The sequence below is a fragment of the Solanum dulcamara genome, chromosome 9 (genome assembly GCF_947179165.1).
Source record: "Solanum dulcamara chromosome 9, daSolDulc1.2, whole genome shotgun sequence".
Taxonomy (NCBI): domain Eukaryota; kingdom Viridiplantae; phylum Streptophyta; class Magnoliopsida; order Solanales; family Solanaceae; genus Solanum; species Solanum dulcamara.
In genome coordinates this window covers 45,136,812-45,161,437 of record NC_077245.1, presented here as the reverse complement: position 1 = coordinate 45,161,437, position 24,626 = coordinate 45,136,812, and the positions used below count along the sequence as shown (strand labels likewise).

Genomic DNA, 24,626 nt, shown 5'->3' with positions numbered 1-24,626 from the left:
CTAATCTTGGCGACTACCCATGGCATATAGGCGGTTTGTACCTCTGCTGGTGCCTGAAGTAGTGCCCCTCTGATTACCTCTAGCCGGCGATGCGGTAGTAGAATGCTGGACTCTATTTCCCCCTGTTGGACACTCCCTCTGAAAATGGCCCATTTGGCCGCATTTATAACAACCAACCCTTCCCGCTCTGCATTCTCCCAAGTGGAGCCTACCACACTTACTGCATGGTGGCTTTCCCCTCGTACCTTGACTTATACTGGCCTGGGATTGAGAACCCGGGGGTCTGAAATTCTGACGACTCTGTCCCTGCCGATCATACCTGTCCTGCGGCGTAGGTGTGCTGGCGGTAGATGAGACATAATTGGGAGGCCTCTTCTGGAAGAAGGACTTGTTGCTCTTGTTTTGCCTTTGTTCATTCTCATGGCCCACTGATTTTGCCTTCTTGCTCAGGTGCTCTTCTCTGTCTTTTCTTTTCTCCTCCTTTACCTGCTGAGCATACACCATTAATCTGGAAAGATCCATATCCGAGATCAACAATGCTGCCTTGCACTTCTTCTTCACGTGCCTCCCTAATCCGGAGACGAACTTTCTCATCTTTGACCTCACATCTGGAAACATTTCTGGAGCATACCTGGACAGCTGGATGAACTTCAGGCCATACTCCTTAACTGTGATACCCTCCTGCTTCAGATTCACAAATTCCTCCACTTTCGCTTCCCTCAACTCTCGAGGAAAGAAGTGGTCAAGAAAGGCTCCCTCAAATTCATCCCACCTGGCAGGTTCAGCATCCTCACCTCTACCTTGCTCCTATAGGTTATACCAGATGTTTGCCACATCTTTGAGTTGATAAGACACCAACTCAACCCCCTCAATTTCTGTAGCATGCATAGCTTTGAGAATTTTCCACATCTCATCAATGAAGTTTTTGGGGTCTTCATCAACCTTAGAACCCGTGAATGCTGGCGGATTCATCTTCAGAAAGTCTCTAATTCTAGTGGTAGCAGACGACTCTTGGGAGTTAGAGCTAAGAGTCGGCGAACTCTGGTTACCATTTCAGACAACCATTAGTTGCGTAAGCATTGCAATTGCCCCTCAAAATTCTGCCTTTTATGTGGGTGCGGGTGGAGTAATTGGAACTTGGGGTGCCTCCGAGTATCTCGCAGGTCGGCCTCTAGCCCTTGCTGGGCGTGCCTCGGACTGGGGCATCTCGGTGTTATCAACATTTCTCTAGATAGCGATGCGTTTAGGAGGCATTGTCTGTAACGTATAAACGCACGAATTAGAAAGGAGTTTTATAGAGTTTAACTCTATCACACGAATTCCAGAGTATGAAAGAAGTAAGACAATTCCTAATGTCTTATAGCCTCCTGATTATAAGTGTGGTGCACAACACACCCATAAGTAAGACTCTACTAGACACGGCTTCATAGACTCCCTAGGACACTTGAACTCTGGGCTCTGATACCATATTTGTCATGCCCCGGGAGGGTACCCTAGACGTAACCGGCACCCGAAGGCCATTTCTGGCCTTCGAGCGAACCACCTGGTCCAGTCACACATTCATTCAATCACATTCTCTTAGCAGAAACTCAATTAATGAAATACTATTCGCAATATGAGGGCAGAAGGCCAAGCATTCATCAACTCAACAACAAATATAATAAGACTCGTCGAATTAACCATTCAACCTCCCCACACTCCAGTCTATGAAACCTCTATCCAAGTCTAAAAGGTGCCAATGACAAGTCCATGGCTACCAACAATCAAAATAAAAAAAATGACAACAAAACTTTACAAGAAGACTCAATATCCTCTGGGAACTAGGAGGACTCACCAACTAGCTAGAAGTGTATGTGGATCTTCAATGGAGCGCCGGTTGATGATCTCTAGTACCTGTCTCTGCATCATGAAACGATGCAGGCCAAATGACGTCAGTACATGGAATGTACGAGTATGTAAAATGGCCGAATGAAACCACATTAAGAAAACATCAATATCAACTCAGAATCTCAACTCATACATATACACATGGCAACGCACTCAAATGTCCTAAGTACAACAAGACTAGTTTAGACAGGACTAACTCATAAACCACTTAACTCAACTGACTCGGAGCACTATCAAGGCCTAAAGGAGAGTTTCTCTTAACCGACAACCATCACCTATGAGCCGGTGATAGTACAACAATCAGACATTTATTGCCACGTCCGTCCATACCTTGCCAAGGCATGAACGCCTCCCTAATCATGGATACCATCGATTAGTCAAGTCCTATCATTTCAGGACAATCAAATGGGAAACATCCGACTTTAACGGTTCGATCCCATGGGAAGCATCCAACTTTAACGGTTCCATCTCTACCTACGTTGGCGGCGTAGTTTCTGGGGTTCGAGGATGGACTATACTCTTACCCGCTTCGGTGCTCGATACTCCTCCCATGACTCTATGCTCATAAGACTCCCTCCAATCATCTCAAACAAGCCCTCACGGCTAGTTTCATGTGGAACATTTCCCACTCATCAATTCTATCCCCATTCTTAACTCAATTTAAGTCATAATGGCAAGTCTCATTTAGGACCTTGTCCACTCATCAATTCTATCCCCCAATTAACTCAATCAAGCCTCATTTAGGTAAGCATTTATGACACCTCTTCAAGACTCATCACAACTCTGTGACATTAGCTCAACAATTCAAATAGAATAACACATTTAAGGAAAATGACTTAAGCAACATAATCACTTGGCTAAAGAGATCAACAAAACATAATAACAAGTCATCTCCATCAACTCATACTAACATGAAGGTTTTAGGAACTTCTTAGCTCAACAACATCAACACATATAGCAATAAATACATAGGGGACAAAACTCATTTAAACTTAGACCATGCCAAGAAACTCCATTTTCATGAACATCTAACCTCAAAGCAAGAATAGGGCACATGGGTGGACTTAACCCATGTTTTGAATAACCTTACATACCTTAGTGAAGACTTGAAGAAAACCTTGGTGTTGGGTCTTCAATGGAGGACTCAAATCTTGAAGCTCTTGGACTCTTTTTGTTGGAAATGGAGAAGAAGAAGAAGAGAGAGAGATATTTCTAGGGCTTTTAGAGAGAGAGAGAGAGAGCTGGAAATTTTGATCCCAAAATGACCAATGGCAATACATATATAACTTGGGTAAGTTCCCAAATTACCCCTCCTCAAAAGTTCTAAAAATAGGCTAAAAATGCACCTGGCGCGTCGCGCCATTGCAGCGCTAGGCTGAATACGCCTAAAACCTGCAAACCTCGTAGTGGCGCACCGCGCCAGAGACCAAACTACTGAGGCATGTTTCTGGCGCAATAGTGGCGCGTCGCGCCCTTACAACGCTAAGGCCATTGTTCTGAGTTCTAGGAATTTGGCCTGAAAAACCTTGCACAACGTTTAATGGCGCGCCGCGCCTGAGCCCAAACTACTGAGGCATGTTTCTGGCGCGATAGTGGCGCATCGCGCCCTTATAGCGCCAGGGCCATTTCCCCAGCAGTTGCAACCCAGGCCAAAAAATGAAATTCCTACCGTGCTAGCTCGTCTTAGGATCGTCATATCTTTCAACTCCGAACTCCAAAATTCACATTCTTGGTGGCATTGGAAAGAAGACTCGACGACCTTTAATTTAATAAGTCGTGGTCCACCTAGATTTCCGTATTTCAAAAGATAGGGCCATTTGAAGTCGACCCCATACACGAACTCATCCTAACTTAGCCACGACTAACCTTTGTGGGACTTAGCTCGGTCCTAGGGGTCCTCTATGACCCCACATCACCTCCAACGCTCTTTAATTTCTCAGGGACTCATCTTAACTCAAGCACATACTTCGAACTAAATACGATGGGCCCCACACGTGTACAAGGAAGGCCCGAATCTTAGGGGAAAATATTTGAGGGGTGTTACATTTCCTCAGTGTCAATCTCTGTGTGTCATGATAGATGTTTAATGAGATTGAAAAGCTGAAGTTAATTCATTTTCAAATATAAACTAAATTGATGGAATATCCTAAGTTCTTGTATGATTGAATAACGTGTAGGTCAATAATAAATGATTCGTCAAATCCTCAAGGATGCACAACTTATGTGCGCATCATTTGAAATGAAAGCTAAAAATGACTTCTTGTGTTATTGCTTATCATACCTCTGTTGTGAGTATCGCGATATTTTATTTATTTTCTCTTTTTTCATTATGCATCAGTATTCTAACTAAAGATATTTATTCTCAATAAAATTGTTTTACAGAATAGGCACTTAAATCTTTTCGTTACTTTTATTCAAAGCTTTTCGTATTCTCATAAGATATAAATTGGAGTGCTTGTGTGTGCTTCGACTAATTCACTTGATATTTGTTATCATTTAGTATAGGTATCAGCTAACTCTGTCACCTAGGTCTGATCATATAAAAAGAATTCATATTGTGTCACTGCTACTGAAATTTGAACCCGGTTCTTAAGGTCGTTATGCTAATCTTCAACTGCTAGACTACCCCTAGGGTTGTTGTTCAACCTAGTCGGACCATGGACATGTTGTTAAGTTACTTGAGTAGCTTGTTCATAGACAGAACAAGGTAATCATCTCATCCTTGCCTTATGTGACAGTTTGTGTTAGATTCAACATTATCTTAGGGATCGTGTAGTCCATTGTGGTGTTTTGTGCTTTTTTTTAGCGTAAGAAGATATCTATAAAAATCTTAACATATTTCTCTTTTTTATTCTTTAGGAGGAAAAAGGTGACCCCTCATTGGAGAGATTTTATACAACCTCGTTGGTAGCAACGCAAGTTGATTGAGTTGAAACTCCATCTACTTCGGTCAAACTCAAAAATATGAGAAACAAATATGGGATAAAAACCAACAGATGAAGCATACTATGACTTCGACCAAATAGGTTTGAATTGAATGCATACTTTTCTTAATTTTGCGTTGCAATTGTTGCTGTTCTTTGTTGCTTATATGTGGAAAAATAGTTTGATAACATTAAAATGATAGCAATGCATATGTTGTTTCTATTCAAGTCTTTTATTAGTGGCTACTACACACACAACAAAGGCTATGTTTGAAGGTTGTATGGAAATGTGACTTCTTGTGCAAGGCACCTATTGTTTAGTTAAGAAATTATAATTATTTCTTTAGTGCAAGTGTCTTTAATGTTGTAGGGAGATGTTAAGGTTTGAAGCTTTCGGGTTAGTATTTTTCCTTTTTTGTGTTTCTGAGATTTGTTGGTGAAGTTGATTCCTAATTGTTAGTTTACTTGTGACCTCTAATTCTTTCAATATGACACATGTTCTATTGCACTTCTATTGATCAGTTGATCCTTGAGGTATTGGTTGGGGATCAGGAGGTTAGGTATCATGTGTTGGCCATGTCAAGATTGGGTATTATTACTGAGTTGGGAGTCAAATAAATCTACATGATCCGTAGAACTAGAAGTATATGGTAGATTACATTTATCAAAGATAACATATCTTGAATTGTGAACTCTTTTAGAGTGAGGATAGTAACATCAATATCCTTTGTGAAGTAGACTATAGCCGATGGAAATATATGGAGAAATCTTCGGTTTAGACTTGTGCTTGTTAATTCAGTGGCGGATCCAGGAATTTTATGAAGGGGGTTCAAAAAAAATTAAACATGCTAATTATATTCATAAAAAACGGGTCGGGTCAAATATACCTGTTTTGCAAGAAGTATGGGGTCTTTCTACAAGTTGTTCAGTTTCTTTTGAATTCTCTTTAGCTCCTGAAAGTGCAAATGAAGAGCAAACATAAACTTTTACATTTAAAAAGACTTAAAATAAACACCAACTCAAAGTAAAAGCACTCTTCCTCCGGAAAAATAATTTGACATAAAATGGCTTCAAAACAATACAAAAACATCCTGAACAATAGAGTTATAGGCATTTTCTATTGAATTAGAAAGCATGTAATAATAAGCCTATCAAAACATTGTTTTACAATTGAAATTCAACTACATACACTACTACAAATCTACAATTGTACTCTACGAGGTTTCATATCTTGAAATGTCTTAATAATAGCATCATTAGAAATACTATCAAATACATCTTTTTCTAAATAAGGCACCAAACAACCACTAAAAAAATCATCACTCATTTTGCTCCGCAAGTCATTCTTGATATACTTCATTGCCGAAAAAGCTCTTTCAACGGAGGCAGTGGCAACTGGTAGAAGTAGAGCAAGTTTCACTAAGCGGAATACCAAAGGATAAGTAGAATGTTTCTTTGTCTGAATTAGTATTTTGGAAAGATCACAAAGCCCATTTAGATCGGAGAACCTTTCATCAACATCACGAACATCTACAACATAACTTGCAAGTTGATTCTCAAGAGCACTCATATTAGATTCATCAAAGTCATCCGGATATAATTTTGCCATTCTCATTACTTTTTTAATGTCAAAACTTGAAAATGAGTTAATTGGATTTAAGCAAGCAATTCCATGGAGCAAATCGGTAGTCACCTCATCAAAACGACCATTAAGTTCTTGAAGTTGCCAATCAATAATATTGCAAAAAACTTCAACACGATAATGATGTAAGATTGTATAGTTAGCAAGATTTCGTCGTGATCTTAAAGAGCTAACATATGGCTCCTCAAAGTTAGGTATCAAAACATCATGTTTGATACAAAATGTAGATACCTTAGCAATAAGAGAGTCCCATTCATCATCCCTTAAAACTTGCAACCTTCTCTTTGCTACTTCAACAAGTAGCATGGCATTTGCAATATCTTGCTCCTTTTTTTGTAAGCATTTATTAAGCTCATTTGTAATTGCTAAGACATCTCTCATCAAATGCAACATGAACGCAACCTCATATGTTCGGCAAGCTTCGAGATGTCCCATTGCCTTAGCTCTTTCATCCATATTTCGTGCATCAAGAGCAAGTGATTCAAGAACATCAAGAATAGAGCCAAACATAATAATAAAATTATTAAAGGATTTATAATGAGATCCCCAACGAGTGTCACAAGCTCTTGAAAGACCAAGTTGTTGATTCAAGCCCCTACCGGTTGTAAGTTCACCCATATCTAATGCCTCTTTAATCGTTTCTTTTTGAGAATCACGTAATTCATCCATACATTTGAAAGAAGATCCCAATACATTTAAAATATTTGAGACCAATACTACAAGTTTTCCCACTTCAACACACTTTTTAGAGACCCCAACAAGAGTTAGTTGAAGTTGATGAGCAAAACAATGGATGGAATGAGCCGATCTACTTTCTTGCCTAATCAACATTTTAAGGCCATTGATCTCACCTTGCATATTGCTTGCACCATCATAACATTGTCCACGCACACTTGATGGACTCAAAGAATGTTTAGCAAGTAAATTAACAATTGCCTCCTTTAGAGATGAAGCACTAGTATCTTGAACATGAACAATGTCAATAAGTCGTTCCATCACAAATCCCTTTCTATCAATATATCGAAATACAATAGCCATTTGCTCTTTGCGTGACACATCAAAGGATTCATCAACTAGCAAGGCAAAGTAATCACCATTTAATTCCTCAAGAATAGCTTTAACGGTCTCTATTTTACATGCACTCACAATATCTTTTTGAATTATTGGAGAAATCATTTGATCATTTTTAGGAGCATGTTCTAGTACATAATCACATATTTTATCACATTTTTTTGCATACCATGAGAGAATTTCAAGAAAGTTACCCCTACTAAGTGATGATTTAGATTCATCATGACCTCGAAATGCAAATCCCTGAGTTATGAGAAGTCTTACTACATCAACCGAAGCACTTAAGCGAATCCAATATCCATACTTGAGTTGATTAGATTGCCTCTCAAATGCAAATTGAATAGACTGCCGTTGTCGTAATAAATCTTGACATTTCTTTTTTGATTGATTATGAATGCTATTTGGTAGACCAATATGTTTGTCAAGACTACTCTTTTTATTCCAACTCTTAAACCCAACACTTGAAAATACTTCACCTCCTCCTTGATGAATGTTATGGTCTTTAAATAGATAACAATACAAACAATAGACTGCATCTTTGCTAACACTATACTCCAACCAATCATGATATACATCATCAAACCATTCATGATTAAAACGACGTATTGATCCAGAAATATTTGTTTGAGGATACTCATGCACCGCTAGACGAGGTTGGCAAGGACCATTCAAAAGGTATGTTCTTCTAATAACATCACGATGATTTGGATGATAGTTCAATATTGAGATTCTTTCACCAGGATCAAACTTTAAAGAATCCAAATCAAATTCTTGAGAAGAGTGTAATGATATTTCCGAATGATTAGCATTTTCTTCTTGGTTAGATTGACTATGACTATGAGAGGCTAAACTTGATTTCGAAACTTTGGTGAAATACTTCTTCATTGAAGCTTGATAGTTGAGACTAAACAGTAAAGAGCACATAAATAAGACAATAAATACCATTATACCAAAGCCAAAGGCATATATAAAATCTGAAAATTTTTAGAACACACAAAAAAGGAAGAAGAGCTAAGAACTTACAGCAAGTCAGCAATGAGCAGGCGCAGCGGCAACGGACAGCAACTGGCAGCAACTGGCAGTGACGAATGGACAGCAGCAGCAAAGACTAAAGAGCAGCTAGGAGAAGAGAAGAGTTGAGGAGAAAAAGAAGGCTTTTTTATCCCTAGAAATCCCTAGAAATTAGAAGAAGAGGGCTTTTTTATTTGTTAAGTTTTCAATTAAAGATTTAAAATTTAAAAAATTAAAATGTTAAGAAGTCATTTTTTAATTTAAAAAACGCCAAAAAAATAAATCTAAAAACGCACCTAAAAGCAGAAATAAAAAAAAGTGTGGCTATTTTTGGATTCGAACCCGCGACGCAAGGGCATGCAAGCGAAATATTGAACCCTCTTTGCCACTGAGCTAGTCCTTTGGCTTATGCTCAGGGTGTTCAACATTAAATATATACACATAAATTAAAAAAAATATTTTATATATACAGTATAATTTTTTAACGAAGGGGGTTCGGATGAACTCCCTGGACTCAACGTAGATCCGCCCATGCTTGTTAGTTGTTATAACTCTTGAAATAGAAAAAACAGCGACTTCCAATTTTTTTTAATGAATATAGTGGGGTTCTCTTTCAAATAACTTTGAAAACATGGACTTCATACTGTATAATATTACTTTTGAAAGTGGTAGAGATTTTCAATCTTAACTTATATTGTTGTAATTCTTTATTTGTATATTATATATAGATATATGTCTCTCTTTAACATGTTTTGTTTCTCTCAGGATATTCATTGCATTAAAAATAGTTCAACTTAGATGTATATTGATTTTAGGACTTTATGTTTTCAGGTATTTGTCTCTTGTACTCTTAACAAACTAGTTAGTTGCATTATATTATATTAAAGAGTAATCACATATGCATAAAATAATTATTCTGCGTGAAAAGAGAATGCTCGTAAGTATTCACATCTATATGTATCATTAGCTTTATATACTAAGGGATTGTTTAATTAACACAATGTTGTAGATTTACTCTTGAATTTCAAGGAAAAATGCTAAAATGATAACTGCCATGAACTTGTTTAATTATAGGGTGATATTTTTGCTAAAATGATTTGTCCCATTAAATTGTATAACTTTAAGATTCTAGACTAAATTCAAATGGTACATATGAAGTATAATTTAGAAGAAAGTTGGAAGAATTTTATTTCATTGTCTATATTTAATTAATGATGATTATTATTATTACTATTTTCACATGAGGAAAAGATAGAAAAATAATCTATTTTCACATGAGGAAAAGATAGAAAAACTTATTCGAGTGTTGATATTTTTATATTAACAAATAAATTTTAATTTTTTAAATGAATACTTTATCGTGTCATATTCTTATTTTCTTTTTAATTGTTATTGCAGCTCGTGGAGGAGTGACGAAATCAAAATCGATGGGGACATGAATAATTTTTTTTTATCTTGTAAGTACATAGATATATTTGAGTAAAATGCTGTTTCACTATTTCGAATAATATTGTTGAACCTTTATTAAATTGTTTCTCTAATATATTGCATTTGTTGCACAATTTAAAATATTTTGCTACAATTGTCTTTACATTGCGCGTCAAAATGAATTCTTGGCTAATTAGGTAAATTATTGTGGCTTACAATATTTGTGGTAAATTTTTTAATTAATATGTATAATTTCTTTTTAAAAAATTGTATCTAAAGTGACATAATTGCCACACAAATAATAACTTGTATGCACATTTTCATTTCCATAGCAAGTGCAAGAAAATCTTTTGCTACAATTTACATCTTGTGAAAAAAAGTATTTAACTTTAGCTATAAAACTTTTAATTCGTAGCTAGACATATACTCCTTTAATTGCCATGTATCAAGGACATGGCTAAAAAAAATTAACTTTTCGTAGCAAATGTAGATTTGTTTTAGCTATAATACTTTATATCTCGTGGCTATAGTATGGATCATTAGCTACCATATGAAAATATTTGTGGCAAATATTTTCATTCATAGCTATGAAATTTTAAATTTGTAACTAAATATGAGTACTATTGCCACGAGACTATACTATACAAAATAGCCATAAAATTTAAATTTGCGTGGCAACTAAATTAATTTTTTTGCTACAATTCAATATCTTTTGGCTACAATATGAAGATAGCTACAAATTTTATTTGTCGTGGCACAAGAATAAAATGATTTGCTATAATTATATTTTTCGTGGCAAAACCTTTTACTATTGCAGCCACAAGACACTTTATTTTGTAGCAATTAGTATAAGTCCTTAGCTACAGACCATGTAAAGTCTGTAGCTAACTTTTAGCCACGCTACATCTTGCTACGAATGCTACGGAAAGAAGGAATGTAGCTAAAACATTTATCCACGGAAAATTTCATATTTAGCTAGAATAAATTTTGTAGCAATATATACCTTTTATTGTAGTGCATTGAAATTTAACCTTCTTTTGAGTCAAAGTAGTCAAGGGCGATGCAATGTAAGAGAAACCTTCTACAAACTGTCTATAATAACCGGCTAAGCCCAAGAAACTCCGAATATCGGAAGGAGTCAATGGTCTAGAAAAATTCTTAACCGCCTCGGTCTTCTTTGGATCAACTATAATTCGTTAATTGGAGACGATATGGCCAAGGAAAGCAACTGACCGCAACCAAAATTCACATTTTCCAAATTTTGCATACAACTGACGGTCCTTGAGAATTTGCAACATATTCCTCAAATGATTGGCATGTTCTTCCTCACTCTGAGAATTGATCAAAGTATCATCAATGAAGACAATCACAAACATATCCAAGTACTGCTTGAACACCCTGTTCATCAAATCCATAAAAGTTGTAGGAGAATTCGTTAGTCCAAACGACATAACCAAAAATTTAAAGTGACCATACCGAGTTTTGAAAGTAGTCTTCAGAATGTCACCTTTCCTTACTCGGAGTTGATGATAACCCGATCGAAGATCAATTTTTGGAAAGTGACTCGCTCCTTGAAGTTGATCGAACAAGTCATCAATCATAGGAATGAGATACTTATTTTTAATTGTGACCTTATTCAATTGTCAGTAATCAGTACACATACGAAGAGAACCATCTTTCTTTCTAACAAAGAGAACCAGAGCACCACATGGAGAGATACTCGGTCTAATGAAACCCTTATCCAACAAATTCTTTAACTGATCCTTTACCTCTTTCAATTCTATCGAGGCCATTCAGTAAGGAGGAATAGAGATAGACTGAGTATTGGGGAGGAGATCGTTATCAAAGTCTATTTCCCTTTCGGGACGAATGCCTGGGAGATCATCAAATTTTTTTTTCAAAAACTCATTAACAACTGGAACTGATTTAAGAGCAGGAGTTTCAGAATTAGTATCTCTAATCCAAACTAGATGATAAATGCAATCTTTGGAAATTATTTTCCGAGATTTAAGGCATGAGATGAATTGACCCTTAAACACAGAATTACTACCTTTCCATTCTAGGGCTGGCTCATTTAGAAACTAAAACTTAACCACATGGATTCTACAACATATAAAAGCATAACATACATGAAGACAATCCATACCAAGACTAACATCGAAATCGATCATATCAAGCTCTACAAGATCAACTGAGGCAATTTTATGAAAAACTAGATTTGGAAATTTTTTATAGAATCTTGTAGCCACAACCGAATCACCAATGGGAGTATAGACCGACAAAGGCTCTAGCAAGATTTTAGAACAAATAACAAATCTCATAGCAAGATAAAGAGTAACAAATCATAGAGTAGCATCCGAATCTAACAATGCTTAAACATCAAAGTAAAAGACTTTTGTAAGACCCCATAAGTCAAAATGAAGGAAAAACTTTAGAAAATGGGCTGGATTTGAGTTCTATGACTCAACCTATGAGTCGTAAAAACTCCTATGGGTTGTAGGAGTGACTCGTAAGGCTTATGTTGAGATTGGAAATTAATTAAGTGGAGGAATGAGTCCATGAGTCAAGGTTATAAATCGTAGACACTATGATGAATCATAGGAATGACCCGTAAAGGAAGTTCAAAGACTTAGTCCACAGGGTTTCTCAAACCCTGCAGGACGAGTCCCTTCTATGACTCGGACGAGTCGTAGGAAAAGTCCTGAGGGTCAGTTCTCAGGGTTTTCTCAAATCCTATAGGACGAGTCATTTCTATGACTTGTCGACCCCTCTACGAATAGTAAGGACGATTCGTAAGGTCTTCTAGCAAGATTTTTAGAAGGGCAATTTAGCCCTTTTTGTGTTTTATCAGCAAAGTATGGTCATTTTGGGACAGAATATACACTATCTAATGACCCTAAGCTTTCCCAAACCCCTCATTCTCACTCTAAGTCTCAAACTCACAAAACCCTTCTCTCCCTAAACTCCTCTCAAGGTCTTCTTCATCACAAGCAAAATGCTAGGGTTTCCTCAAAAGAGCAAGTCTCCTCTATCAATTCCAAGGTCAAATTCACCAAGTTATGTGGGTCTTTAATCATGGGTTCTTCCACATATGGAGCCCAAGTATTTTCTAACTTAGTAGCGTAATTTCAATGGTGAATTTTATGAGTTTTTATATCATGATTCCAAATGCATAGATTATTGAGTATGTGAAGTTTATTTACCTATCTTAGCTTATATTGGCTCTTAATTGTATAGAATTATTGATTTATCAAAGGTCCTTATATGAAGGCATGAAAGGGTTTTGAAGTGAATTGGTAGGTTGTTTCAAGTATGTTTTAAATTGGTGTATTCCATTACTCTCATGCATGATAACATTGATTTTAATAATTTGAGGTTGAATTGGCTAGATCCACCATGTTTTACCATGACGTTCTGAGAATGTTTGAGTTGATTGAAGGGGTTTTAACCCAATATTTACAAAGGCTTATTTACTACGAATGTGAAGGTTCTTAAAGAATGATCAAATGATGGTGAAAGAGCTTCTTGGCTAAAAGAAAGGATTCTATGTGATGAGGACAATTCTCACATTTGAATCATCAAGTTTTAAGGTGCTATTCTACCAAATGATGACTTGATGTGTAAAGCTATATGTATGTTTATGTTATTATGATATTTATATACTGTTCCATAGAATTTGAATTAGCATTGAATGAGGCTTGAGGTGAGATTCGATAAGGGAGTCCTAGTAGCAACCTCTTGTTTCATTAACTATTTTTCAACATAGGAGCCCTTATAGGCTAGTCTAGTGGATCCACTATGGCCATAAAAAGGTATAGTCAAAGAAATGAATGAAGTTTGATGGAGTTCTACTTGGCAAGTAGTCTCCCCCTGCCAATCTAGGGGATTATGTTGAATTCCATGTCATAGCTTAAATAGTTTTAATGTCGGTTATAGTCATTTTCCCATAAATGAATTTTTCAAATGCTATGTACTTGATTACTCTTGCATGCACTTACTCATGTATTTTACCTTATAAAGTCTTAATGCTTTTCATTGTCTTGCATGCCTACATACTTAGTATATTCAAAGTAGTAATGCATACTCTAGCCTACATGATATCATCATGTAGGGACCGACATTCCTCCTCACTCTCCTCCACGTGGCTAGTTGGGATCGCTGAAGTCTACTTTTGGTGAGTTCCATGTTTTGGGAACAGTATTTATTTATCTTTATAGCTTATGATATTGTCACGACCCAAGCCTAGGGTCTAAATGTGACATGGCGAATAAGGAACCCAAAAGTACCTCAAACAAGCCTTTTAGCATTCTTTTAGCCTTTCATAGGTAATGACGATAAATGAAAAAGCGGAAATCATAATAGTAAATATTCAACTTACATATGTCCAACAATACCTCTAACTATTAGATTTAACGGGGCTAAGACAAGTCCCTAGCTCACCCTTAATCATAATAGAAGAAATACCATAGTAAAATATCTCAACATATCATAAGCTAGAAATATAAAGGAGTATTGTTCCCGGAACATGGGAACTCACCAAAAGTAGTCTTCAAACGAAGTCTCAACTAGCCACGTAGAGGAGAATGAGGAGGAGCACTGATCCCTACATGGTGATATCATGTAGGCAAAAGAGTATACGTTAGTACTTTGAATGTACTAAGTATGTAAGGATGCATGAACATTGAGGAAACATTAAAACATTTATGTAATATGGAACATAATTTAATGTATGCATAATAAATATATAGATATCCTTTAAAACATTCATTTTGTGGGAAATTAACCATAACCGACATTTAAGACCATGCGAGCTATTACATGGAATCCAACATAACCCCCTACGTTGGCCGGGGAGACTACTTGCCAGGTAGAACTCCGTCAACTTCATTCATTTCTTTAACTTTAACTTTAAGGGCTATTTATGGATCCATTAGCCTAAGCCTACAAGGACTCCTATATTGGCACATAGTTAATGAGACAAGGGGTTGCTACTAGGATTCCCTTACCGAATCTCACCTCAATGCCTCATTCGGTGCTAAGTCAATCCCACGGAATAGTTTAATACTTCAAAATATTCATAGCATATAACTTGAGAATTCAAACATCATATTCGGTAGAATAGTTCATTAAAACATTTGATAATTCAAATATGCAAGAATTGTCCTTATTGCATAAAGAATCCATCATTCATATCATTTCATCATTCTTTCATTTCATAAGACTCCCTTTTTTATCATAGATATTGCTTTCATAAACATTTATTTAGAGTCAAAGCTTTCAAGTCAAACTTTATTAAAAACATAGTAAAACTAGGTGGGTTCAAATCACTTCAACTTGCAAATATGTATGTAAATAAATATACATAAATACTTTGAAATCCATTAATTAAAAATCATGCTTTAAACAACCCACCATGAATTTCAAGAACCTTTAAATAGATAAATAAAAGAATTACTTGTAAACCATCAATTCATACATATGAAATTATGTTGCATCAAAATAGAGCAATAATCATTAGTTTAACCATGATTCATATTATTAAGTAAAATTAAGAATTACCATAAGAAAATATTACTTGAAATCAATAGACTTAATTGAAAGAGTTTTTGGACTACATGGGTGGAAGAACCCATGGATAAATACCCACATAGCTTAGAGTAGAGCTTAGAGAAAATAAATATAATTTATCATATAATCAAAATAATTTAGACATGAGAGTGGAAGGAATACTCTCATTGAAGCCTTACATACCTGGAATCCGAAGCTTTAGTTGGTACCGAAAGACTTAATGAACACTCTTGAGTCCTAGCTTCTCTCCTTGCCGGAACATTTTGTGTACTACCCGGAGTATATGAATCACCGAAATAGTATTTCTTCACTACTAAGAACTAAAACTATATTTGAGAATGTGTAAAGAAGTGTATAGAGAGAAGATTTACTTGAAAAAGGTTGATGATTAAAATGAGGAAATAAGGTGGGTATTTATAGGTGGGAAAGATGAACCTAACAATAAATAAAATAATTATAAAGAAAAATCTGAAAATTTAATGGAATATATTGATGTCATGGATGATGTTAAATGGAGGACAATTTATGTCATGAGTGATGTCAAATGTATCTAGATCTTTCTATGGTAGGTGAAATGAGTTATCTTTGACAGAATACTCTTTTTTGGAGCTGCGTTTGAATAAGATAAATTCCTTATTAGGATTTGGTGTCTCATAAGAATTGTAGATATGGAAGTATAGTTTCATATCGTTCAAGAATCAAGTAATTTGGATAAACCTATAGTGAGATATGATTTTCTTCTATAAATACTCCTTTCCGTCACAACATCCTACCTTACAAAAATTAATTTATTTGACCTACTTAACCTCCGAAACGTAAAATATGGTCTTCACAAAGGTTGTAGGTAATGATCTTATGGTTACGCAGAAATTTGAATTGCCCAATTTGGATATTCCTATGAAAGGTTATGCCCAAAATACAGAGGCTATATCATGTCTAGGCGAGAATTGAAACATCGTATACAACATTTTTAGGGGATGTTACAGATATGTTCAAACCCCTAGGTGTTTATTATGACAATTCATTTTATCTTGATTGAGGGTGAGCCAGAGACTTTTCTTAGCCCCCGCCTAATCTAAAAGATAGATGTATTGTTGGACATATATAAGTTGAAGTTTGACCATTTGGTTTTTGCTATGATGTTTCCCTTAGTCCCTCTTTTCCCTTATTTTCGCTTGTTAATTTATTGTCATTACCTATGAAAGACTAAATGAATACCTTATGCTTGGGTGAGGTACCTCTGGTTCCTCATTCGCCTATCACATCTATTCCCTATGTTTGGGTTGTGACAAAACTTGGTATTAAATATTGAGGTTTTGAATAGTCCTTGTTGTTAAGTGCGCCACAGTTATGAATAGAAGATTATAAGGTGTTTAGGAAAGTTTTTCCTTCTTTCATGATTAATGTCGTGCCCTAGAGTCATCTTAAGACTTTCTCTAAGTAACAAATTATTTTGTTTCATCTAGACCATGCCTTCAAGAAGGGTACCTCCACCTAGAGCAAGGTTTGATGATGAGGACCAAGCTCCTCTTGTTCCCAAGGCTCCATATCATGAGGAAGGAGTCATGCATGCGGAGTTCTGAAACCTCATCACCTTGTTGGCCCAAGCCATAACCAACCAAGCTAATCAAGGTAGTTGCTCCACCTCTGCCTCAAGTGCCTACTCTATCTTCTAGGATCCAGGACTTTAAGAGAATGAATCCACCCGAATTTGATGGTTCGAAGGTAGATGAGGACCCTACAGAGTTTATTGAGGAAGTTTATCGAATTGTGGCTATCATGGAAGAGCCTCCAAATGAAAAGGCTGAGATAGTGGCTTATCAACTCAAGGGCATAGCAAGGGTTTGGTATGAGCAATAGGTGGTTGAGAGAGGTGAAGATAGGGAGCCCATAGAATGAGAAGAGTTCAAGGGTGCCTTCCTAGATTACTTCTTTTCTTTGGTGCTAAGGGAGGCATAGATTCAAGAGTTTATCAACCTTCGCCAATGAGGCATGAATTTGAGGGACTATGCCTTTAAATTCAGAAAATTGTCTAAGTATGCTCCTTCATTATCTTCGATCCAAGGGAAAGGATGAGCAAATTCATCTCCGGTGTTTCTAGTTTGGTGTCCAACGAGTGCAAGACGACCATGTTGGTCAAATAGATAGACATCTCCCAACTCATGACATATGCAGAACAAATTGAGGATAAGAAGTTGAGAGAAAGGTCAAGAGGGTTCAAGAAGGCTAGAGTTGAGTGTGGAGGGTTAAATCACCAAAAGTCTAGTTATAGTGGTGGTGGAAAGGGCCAAAGTAGGCAATGATTTGTGGGGCAAGGTCCCATCAATACTCCTCCTCCAAGGTTCAACAAGAACTAGGGTCATAACCCGATGCTTTCAAAGGAGAATGTGGGTAATCGAGCTTTCCCCGCTTGAAAGAAATGTGGGAAAACTCACAAAGGAGAATGCTTAGTCAGCTCCAATGCATGTTTCAAGTGTGATAAACTGGGTTACCAAGCTAGAGATTGTAGTGGTGGTGGTGTTAGGCCTCATGGACAAATTTCTCATGGTCAACAAGCTCAAGGGGGCGGCTAATGCACCAACCAATTTTATGCCTTGCATGGGGGACAAGAGTTTGAGGAAGCACCTGATGTTGTTACTGGATGTTAAAGGTTGTTGATTTCAATATATATGCATTATTAGAGCCGGGTTCCAATTTGTTGTTTGTTACTCTATTCTTTGCTAATAGGTTTGATATGTTACCTGAAATGTTATTAGAACCCTCTTTGGAGTCTACTCCCGTTGGTGACTCGGTTGTTGCTAGGAAAGTCTACAAGATTTATCCCGTGTCTATCTTACACAAAGTTGTTTCGTGTGATCTCATTGAGTTTGAGATGGTAGATTTTGATGTTATTCTTGGGATAGATTGGTTGCATGCGTTTTATGCTTCTGTAGATTGTAGAACTCATAGAGTCAAGTTTTAATTCCCAAGTGAGCTTATTCTTGAATAGAAGGGTCATGATTCGGTAGTAAAGGGTAGATTCATTCCTTGTCTTAAATCCTGAAAGTTAATTTCTAAGGGTTGCATCTACCACATTATGAGAGTTAGGGATGTCAAGTCCGAAGGTTCCTCTCTTGTGTTGGTTCCCATGGTTAATTAGTTTCCCGATGTCATTATCGATTACCTCCTCGGTGTCCCTCTAAAAAAAAAGTTGATTTCGGTATCGATCTTCTCCCCAATACCCAACCTATCTATATTTCTCCCTATCGAATGGTCCTGGCAGAATTAAAGGAGTTAAAGGAACAATTAAAGGATTTATTGGAGAAAAGATTCATAAGGCCAAGTATTTTACCATGGATGCTCCCGTGTTATTTGTGAGAAAGAAGGATTGGTTGCTTCGGATGTGCATAGACTACCGACAATCGAACAAGGTGACCATTAAGAACTAATATCTGATTTCTAGGACAAATGATCTACTCGACCAATTGCAAGGGGCAAGTCATTTCTCAACTATTGATCTCCGATATGGCTACCATCAACTAAGGTTAAGGGAGTATGACATTCCTAAAAGGACATTTCGAATAAAGTATGGTCACTTTGAGTTTTTGGTGAGTTCGTTTGGATTGATAAATGCACCGGTAGTATTTATGGATCTAATGAATATGGTGTTCAAATTCTACCTCGACATATTTATGGTGGTCTTCATTGATGACATCTTGATTTACTCTTGGAGTGAGAAAGAACATAAGAATCATGTGAGAGTTGTGATTCAAACCTTAAGGGATATAAAATTATTTTGCAAGTTTAGTAAATGTGAGTTTTGGTTGAAAGAGGCAGTGTTTCTTGTTCATATAGCGTCTAGTGATAGGATCAAGGTTGATCCTAAGAAAATGGAGGCAGTGATGAATTGGCCTAGACCATTGTCTCCTTCGAACATTAGGAGCTTTTTAGGTCTAACCGGATATTATAGAAGTTTAGTTGAAGGGTTCTCCTCCATTTCATCTCCTTTGACAAAATTGACTAAAAAGAAGGCAAAGTTCCTATAGACGGATGAGTGTCAGAATATTTTCCAAACTTTGAAAGATCGACTTACTTATGCTCCTATTCTGACTCTATAAGAAGGATTGGAATAGTTTGTGGTGTATTATGATGCTTCAAGGGTTGGTTTTGGTTGTGTCTTGATGCGAAACGGCAAGGTTATAGCCTATACTTCTAGGCAATTAAAGGTGCATGAGCGTAACTACCCTACAAATAATCTTGAGTTAGCGGCCATTGTGTTTGATTTAAAGATTTGGTGGTATTACCTCTATGCAGTACATGTGGATATGTTTACCGATCATAAAAGTCTCCATTATATGTTCACCCAAATGGACCTCAATCTAAGGAAAATGAGGTGGCTTGAACTTCTCAAGAACTATGACGTGAGTATGCATTACCATCCGGGTAAAGCCAATGTTGTTGTTGATACCCTTAGTAGGGTGTCTATGGGGAGTGTGGTTCATGTTGATGAAGGAAAGAGGGAGTTGGTAAGAGATGTTCACCGGTTGGCTAGATTGGAGGTGAAGTTGAGTGGTTTCGATGATGGTGGTATATTTGTGAAAAATGGGTCTGAATCGTCTATTATAATAGATGTTAAGTCAAAACAAGACCTTGACCTGACATTGGTGGAGTTAAAGAAGTTGGTAAAAGAAAAAAGAGTAGAAGTCTTTTCACAAGGGGGAGATGGGATACTTCACTACCAAGGTCGGTTATGTGTTCCAGATATGGATGGCCTGAGGGGTTTGATCTTGAACGAGGCTCATAATTCTTTATATTCTATTCATCTCAGTTTTAATAAAATATACCGAGACTTAAAGAAGATTTATTGGTGGGGTGGCATGAAAAAGGACATAGTAAGGTTCGTGGTCGAATGCCTAAATTTCCACCAAGTTAAGGCCGAACAACAAAGGCGGGTGACCTAGCACAAGACATTGAAATCCTTACTTAGAAGTGGAAATAAGTGAACATGGACTTTGTAGTGGGTTTGCCTCGTACTCAAAAATATCATGACTCAATTTGGGTGATTGTTGATAGAATGACTAAGTCGGCTCACTTTCTACCGGTTAAGAAATCTTATAGCACCGAGGATTATGCTAAGTTGTATATTCAGAAATTAGTAAGGTTGCATGGTGTGCTATTGTTAATTATTTTGGATTGTGGCACCCAATTCATTTCCCATTTTTGGAAATCGTTCCAAAGGGGACTTGGTACTAAGCTGAAGCTAAGTACCGCATTCCATCCTCAAATCGATGGGCAAGCCGAGCGGACAATTCAAATACTAGAGGATATGTTAATGGCATGCGTGTTGCAGTCCAAAGAAGTTGGGATAACCACCTACTACTTATTGAGTTCTCTTACAATAATAGCTATCACTCAAGTATTGAGATGATGTCGTTTGAGTCTTTGGATAGGAGATGATGTAAGTCTCTGGTTGGTTGGTTCGAAGTGAGAGAGATGACTTTGTTGGGTCCCAGTTTTGTACTTGATGCTTTGGAGAAGGTGAGATTCATTGGAGAAAGGTTAAAGATGGCTCAAACTTGCCAAAAGTCCTATTTCGATATTGGTGAAGGGATCTTGAGTTTAATGTGGATGATTGAGTATACTTGAAGGTTTCACCCATGAAGGGTGTAGTTTGATTTGGTAAAAAGGGAAAGTTGAGCCCTAGGTATGTGAGGCCTTATAGGATCTTGAGACGAGTTGGCAAGGTTGGTTATGAGTTGGAGTTGCCATTGGAAATGGCCATGGTTCATCCGGTATTCCATGTTTTGATATTGAGGAAATATGTAGGGGTTCCAATTTCCATTGTACCTTTGGAAGTAGTGAATGTTGAAGAAAACTTGACCTATGAAGAGGTGTTGGTTGAAAGTTTAGACAGGCAAGTCAAGAGATTGAGAAATAAGGAAATTGCATTCGTCAAAGTCCTTCGGAGGAATCAACAAGTCAAAAATGCTACATGGAAAGCGGAAGCAGATATGATGAAGCAATACCCTCATCTTTTTAACTCTACTCAAGCCCGAGGTACTAAGTTATTCATGCTCAAACCGTTTAAGACTCCTACATTTTAGTTTTTCCTAAGTCTTTCATATGCATGCATGTTCATGAAGTTGATTTTAAAGTCATGTTTTATGATAAGTATGATAATCTCTTGGTTTATGCATTTTATGTGTCATTGCATTCATATTGGGATACTAGTCCTTATGCAGTGCCTTTTCTATACTAGTCGAATGTCATTTGATGATAAATGTTCCTAAGGAGGAGATACTGTAAGGCCCCGTAAGTTAAAATGAAGGAAAAACTTTGGAAAATGGGATGGATTAGAGTTCTATCACTCAACCTACGAGTCGTAGAAACTCCTACAGGTCGTAGGAGTGACTCATAGGGCTTATGTTGAGGCTGGAAATTGATTAAGTAGAGGAATGAGTCCACGAGTCAAGGTTACGACTAGTAGACACTACGACGAATCGTAGGAATGACCCGTAAAGGAAGTTCGGAGACTCAGTCCTCAGGATTTCTTAAACCTTGCAGGACGAGTCCCTTCTACGAATCATAGAAGGGTCTACGACTTACCTATCTAAGCTTATATTGGCTCTTAATTGCATAAAATTGTTGATTTATCAAAGGTCCTTATATGAAGGCTTGAAAGGATTTTAAAGTGAATTGGTGGGTTGTTTCATGTATGTTTTAAATTGGTGCATTCCATTACTCGCATGCATGCTAGCATTGATTTTAATGATTTGGAGTTGAATTGGCTAAACCCACCATGTTTTACCATAATGTTGTAAGAATGTTTGAGTTGATTGAAAGGGGTTTCAACCCAATGTTTACAAAGGCTTATTTACTATGAATGTGAGGGTTTTTAAAGAATGATCGAATGATAATGAAAGGGATTCTTGGCCAAAGGAAATGATTCTATCTGATGAGGACAATTCTCACATTTGAATCATCAAGTTTTGAGCTATTCTAACGAATGATGATTTGATGTGTAAAAGCTATATGTATGCTTATGTTATTATGATATATATATACTATTCCTTGGGATTTGACTTAGCACCGAATGAGGCTTGATGTGGGATTCGGTAAGGGAGTCCTAGTAGCAACCTCTTATTTCATTAACTATGTTCCAACACAGGAGCCCTTGTAGGCTAGGCTAGTGGATCCACGTATGGCCATCAAAATTAAAGTTAAAGAAATGAATGAAGTTTGACGAAGTTCTATTTGGAAAGTAGTATTCCCTTGCCAACATAGAGGGTTCTGTTGGATTCCATGTCATAGCTCACGTGGTCTTAATGTCGGTTATAGTCATTTTCCCAGAAATGAATTTTTCAAATGCTATGTACTTGATTACTCTTCCATGCACTTACTCATGTACTTTACCTTATAAATTCTTAATATTTTTCATTTTCTTGCATGCCTACATACTTAATACATTCAAAGTAGTAACGCATACTCTAGCCTACATGATATCACCATGTAGGGATCGATGTTCCTCATCACTCTCCTCCACATGGCTAGTTGGGATAGTTGAAGGCTAATTTTTATGAGTTACCATGTTTCAAAACAATATTACTTTAGCTTATGATATATTTAGACCCTTAAACATTAATTATGACAATTCATTTTATCTTGATTGAGGTTGAGCTAAGCACTTGTCTTAGCCCCTGCCTAATCTAAAAGATAGAGGTATTTTTTGACATATGTAAGTTGAAGCTTGACCATTTGGTTTTTCATATGATGTTTCCCTTAGTCCCTCTTTTCCCTTATTTTCTGTTTTTTTATTTATTGTCATTACCTATGAAAGGCTAAATGAATGCTAAGAGGCTTGGGTGAGGTACCTTTATGTTCCTCATTCTCCATGTAACGTCTAAGACCTAGGCTTGGGTCGTGATAACTTTCAACATAACCGTGACCACATTGGGAGACTCCTCAACCTCTAACCTATCTTGAACAACATAGAACCTATTTTGGTGTGGACCACCACCTTGTGGAGCTTGTCCATCATGAGTAGTTTGACTTTGAGGATGCCCTTCTCTCCCCTTGTTAGGGCAATGAGAAATCTTGTGCCCCATCTTACCGCATCCATAGAAGGCACCCCTACCAACCAAACATTTACCTCCATGATTTCTCCTACACTTGGTACACGTTGAAAGAGTAGATCCACTAACACCACCTTGTGCCTTAGGATTGGAGGCCCTATCCTTATCAAACCTTTGACCCAGAGCTTGTGAAGAACCTTGGCCTTGAAACTTTTGGCATTGTTGGAAATGTCCATTACCATTACTGGATTTTGAATGAGAAAACCCACTTTCATACTGAGCCCCCTTGGACTCCCTTACCTTCCTCTCCTTAAGCTTCCCCCCTTCAATTTGCTCGGCATAAGTCATGAGCCTAGAAATATCCATATCCTTGATGAGAAAAGCAGTTCAGAATTCTTTCATCACCAAGTCCAATACACTCGAGATAAACTTACTCATTTGGGCACGAGATTCAATTACTAAGGATGTAGTATACTTGGATAATTTTGTGAACTTGAGGACATACTCCCTCACACTCATATTTTCTTGCTTGAGGTTAATAAATTCCAACACCTTCGCCTCCCTCAACTCAAGTGGGAAGAAGTGGTCAAGAAATGCAACTTTAAAATTTTCCCAATCTATGGGACCCTCTTCAACTCTTTCGGTTTTCCATTGGTTGTACCAAACTTGAGCGACACCCTTGAGTTGGTAGGCTGCCAATTCCACCTTCTCCTTCGAAGACACTCCCATAATGTCAACAATCTTGTACAACTCATCAACAAAATCTTGGGGATCCTCATCAACCTTGGTTCCATGAAACTTGAGAGAGTTTATCCTTGTGAACTCTCTAACCCTTGAAGCCAGTGTAGCCACATCGGGAGGTTCGTCTACCCATCAGTTTACTTGAATAGTCACAGCTTGGGCTAGCATTTGAAAAATGGCTTAAAACTCCATATCAGTCACTTGATCATTCAAAGGGTCATTTGGAGCTTGTTGATCCTCTCCCTCAATATTACTTCGGATGAGGTATCTTCATAAAGGCATGATTCTATAATTGCAAAGAGA

The 24,626-nt window shown here is 37.1% G+C and overlaps 1 protein-coding gene across 1 annotated transcript; it reads right to left on the bottom strand.

The window, feature by feature from the left end:
* Nucleotides 1-5,948: 5,948 nt before the first annotated feature.
* On the bottom strand, nucleotides 5,949-23,948 carry LOC129903670 (uncharacterized). Its single transcript, XM_055979214.1, has 3 exons — nucleotides 23,451-23,948; nucleotides 8,548-8,699; nucleotides 5,949-8,428 (listed from the first exon to the last, which is right to left on the bottom strand). Exons 1-3 carry the CDS (start codon nucleotides 23,946-23,948, stop codon nucleotides 6,013-6,015), a joined length of 3,066 nt encoding a protein of 1,021 aa, XP_055835189.1. The 3' UTR covers nucleotides 5,949-6,012.
* Nucleotides 23,949-24,626: the final 678 nt, after the last annotated feature.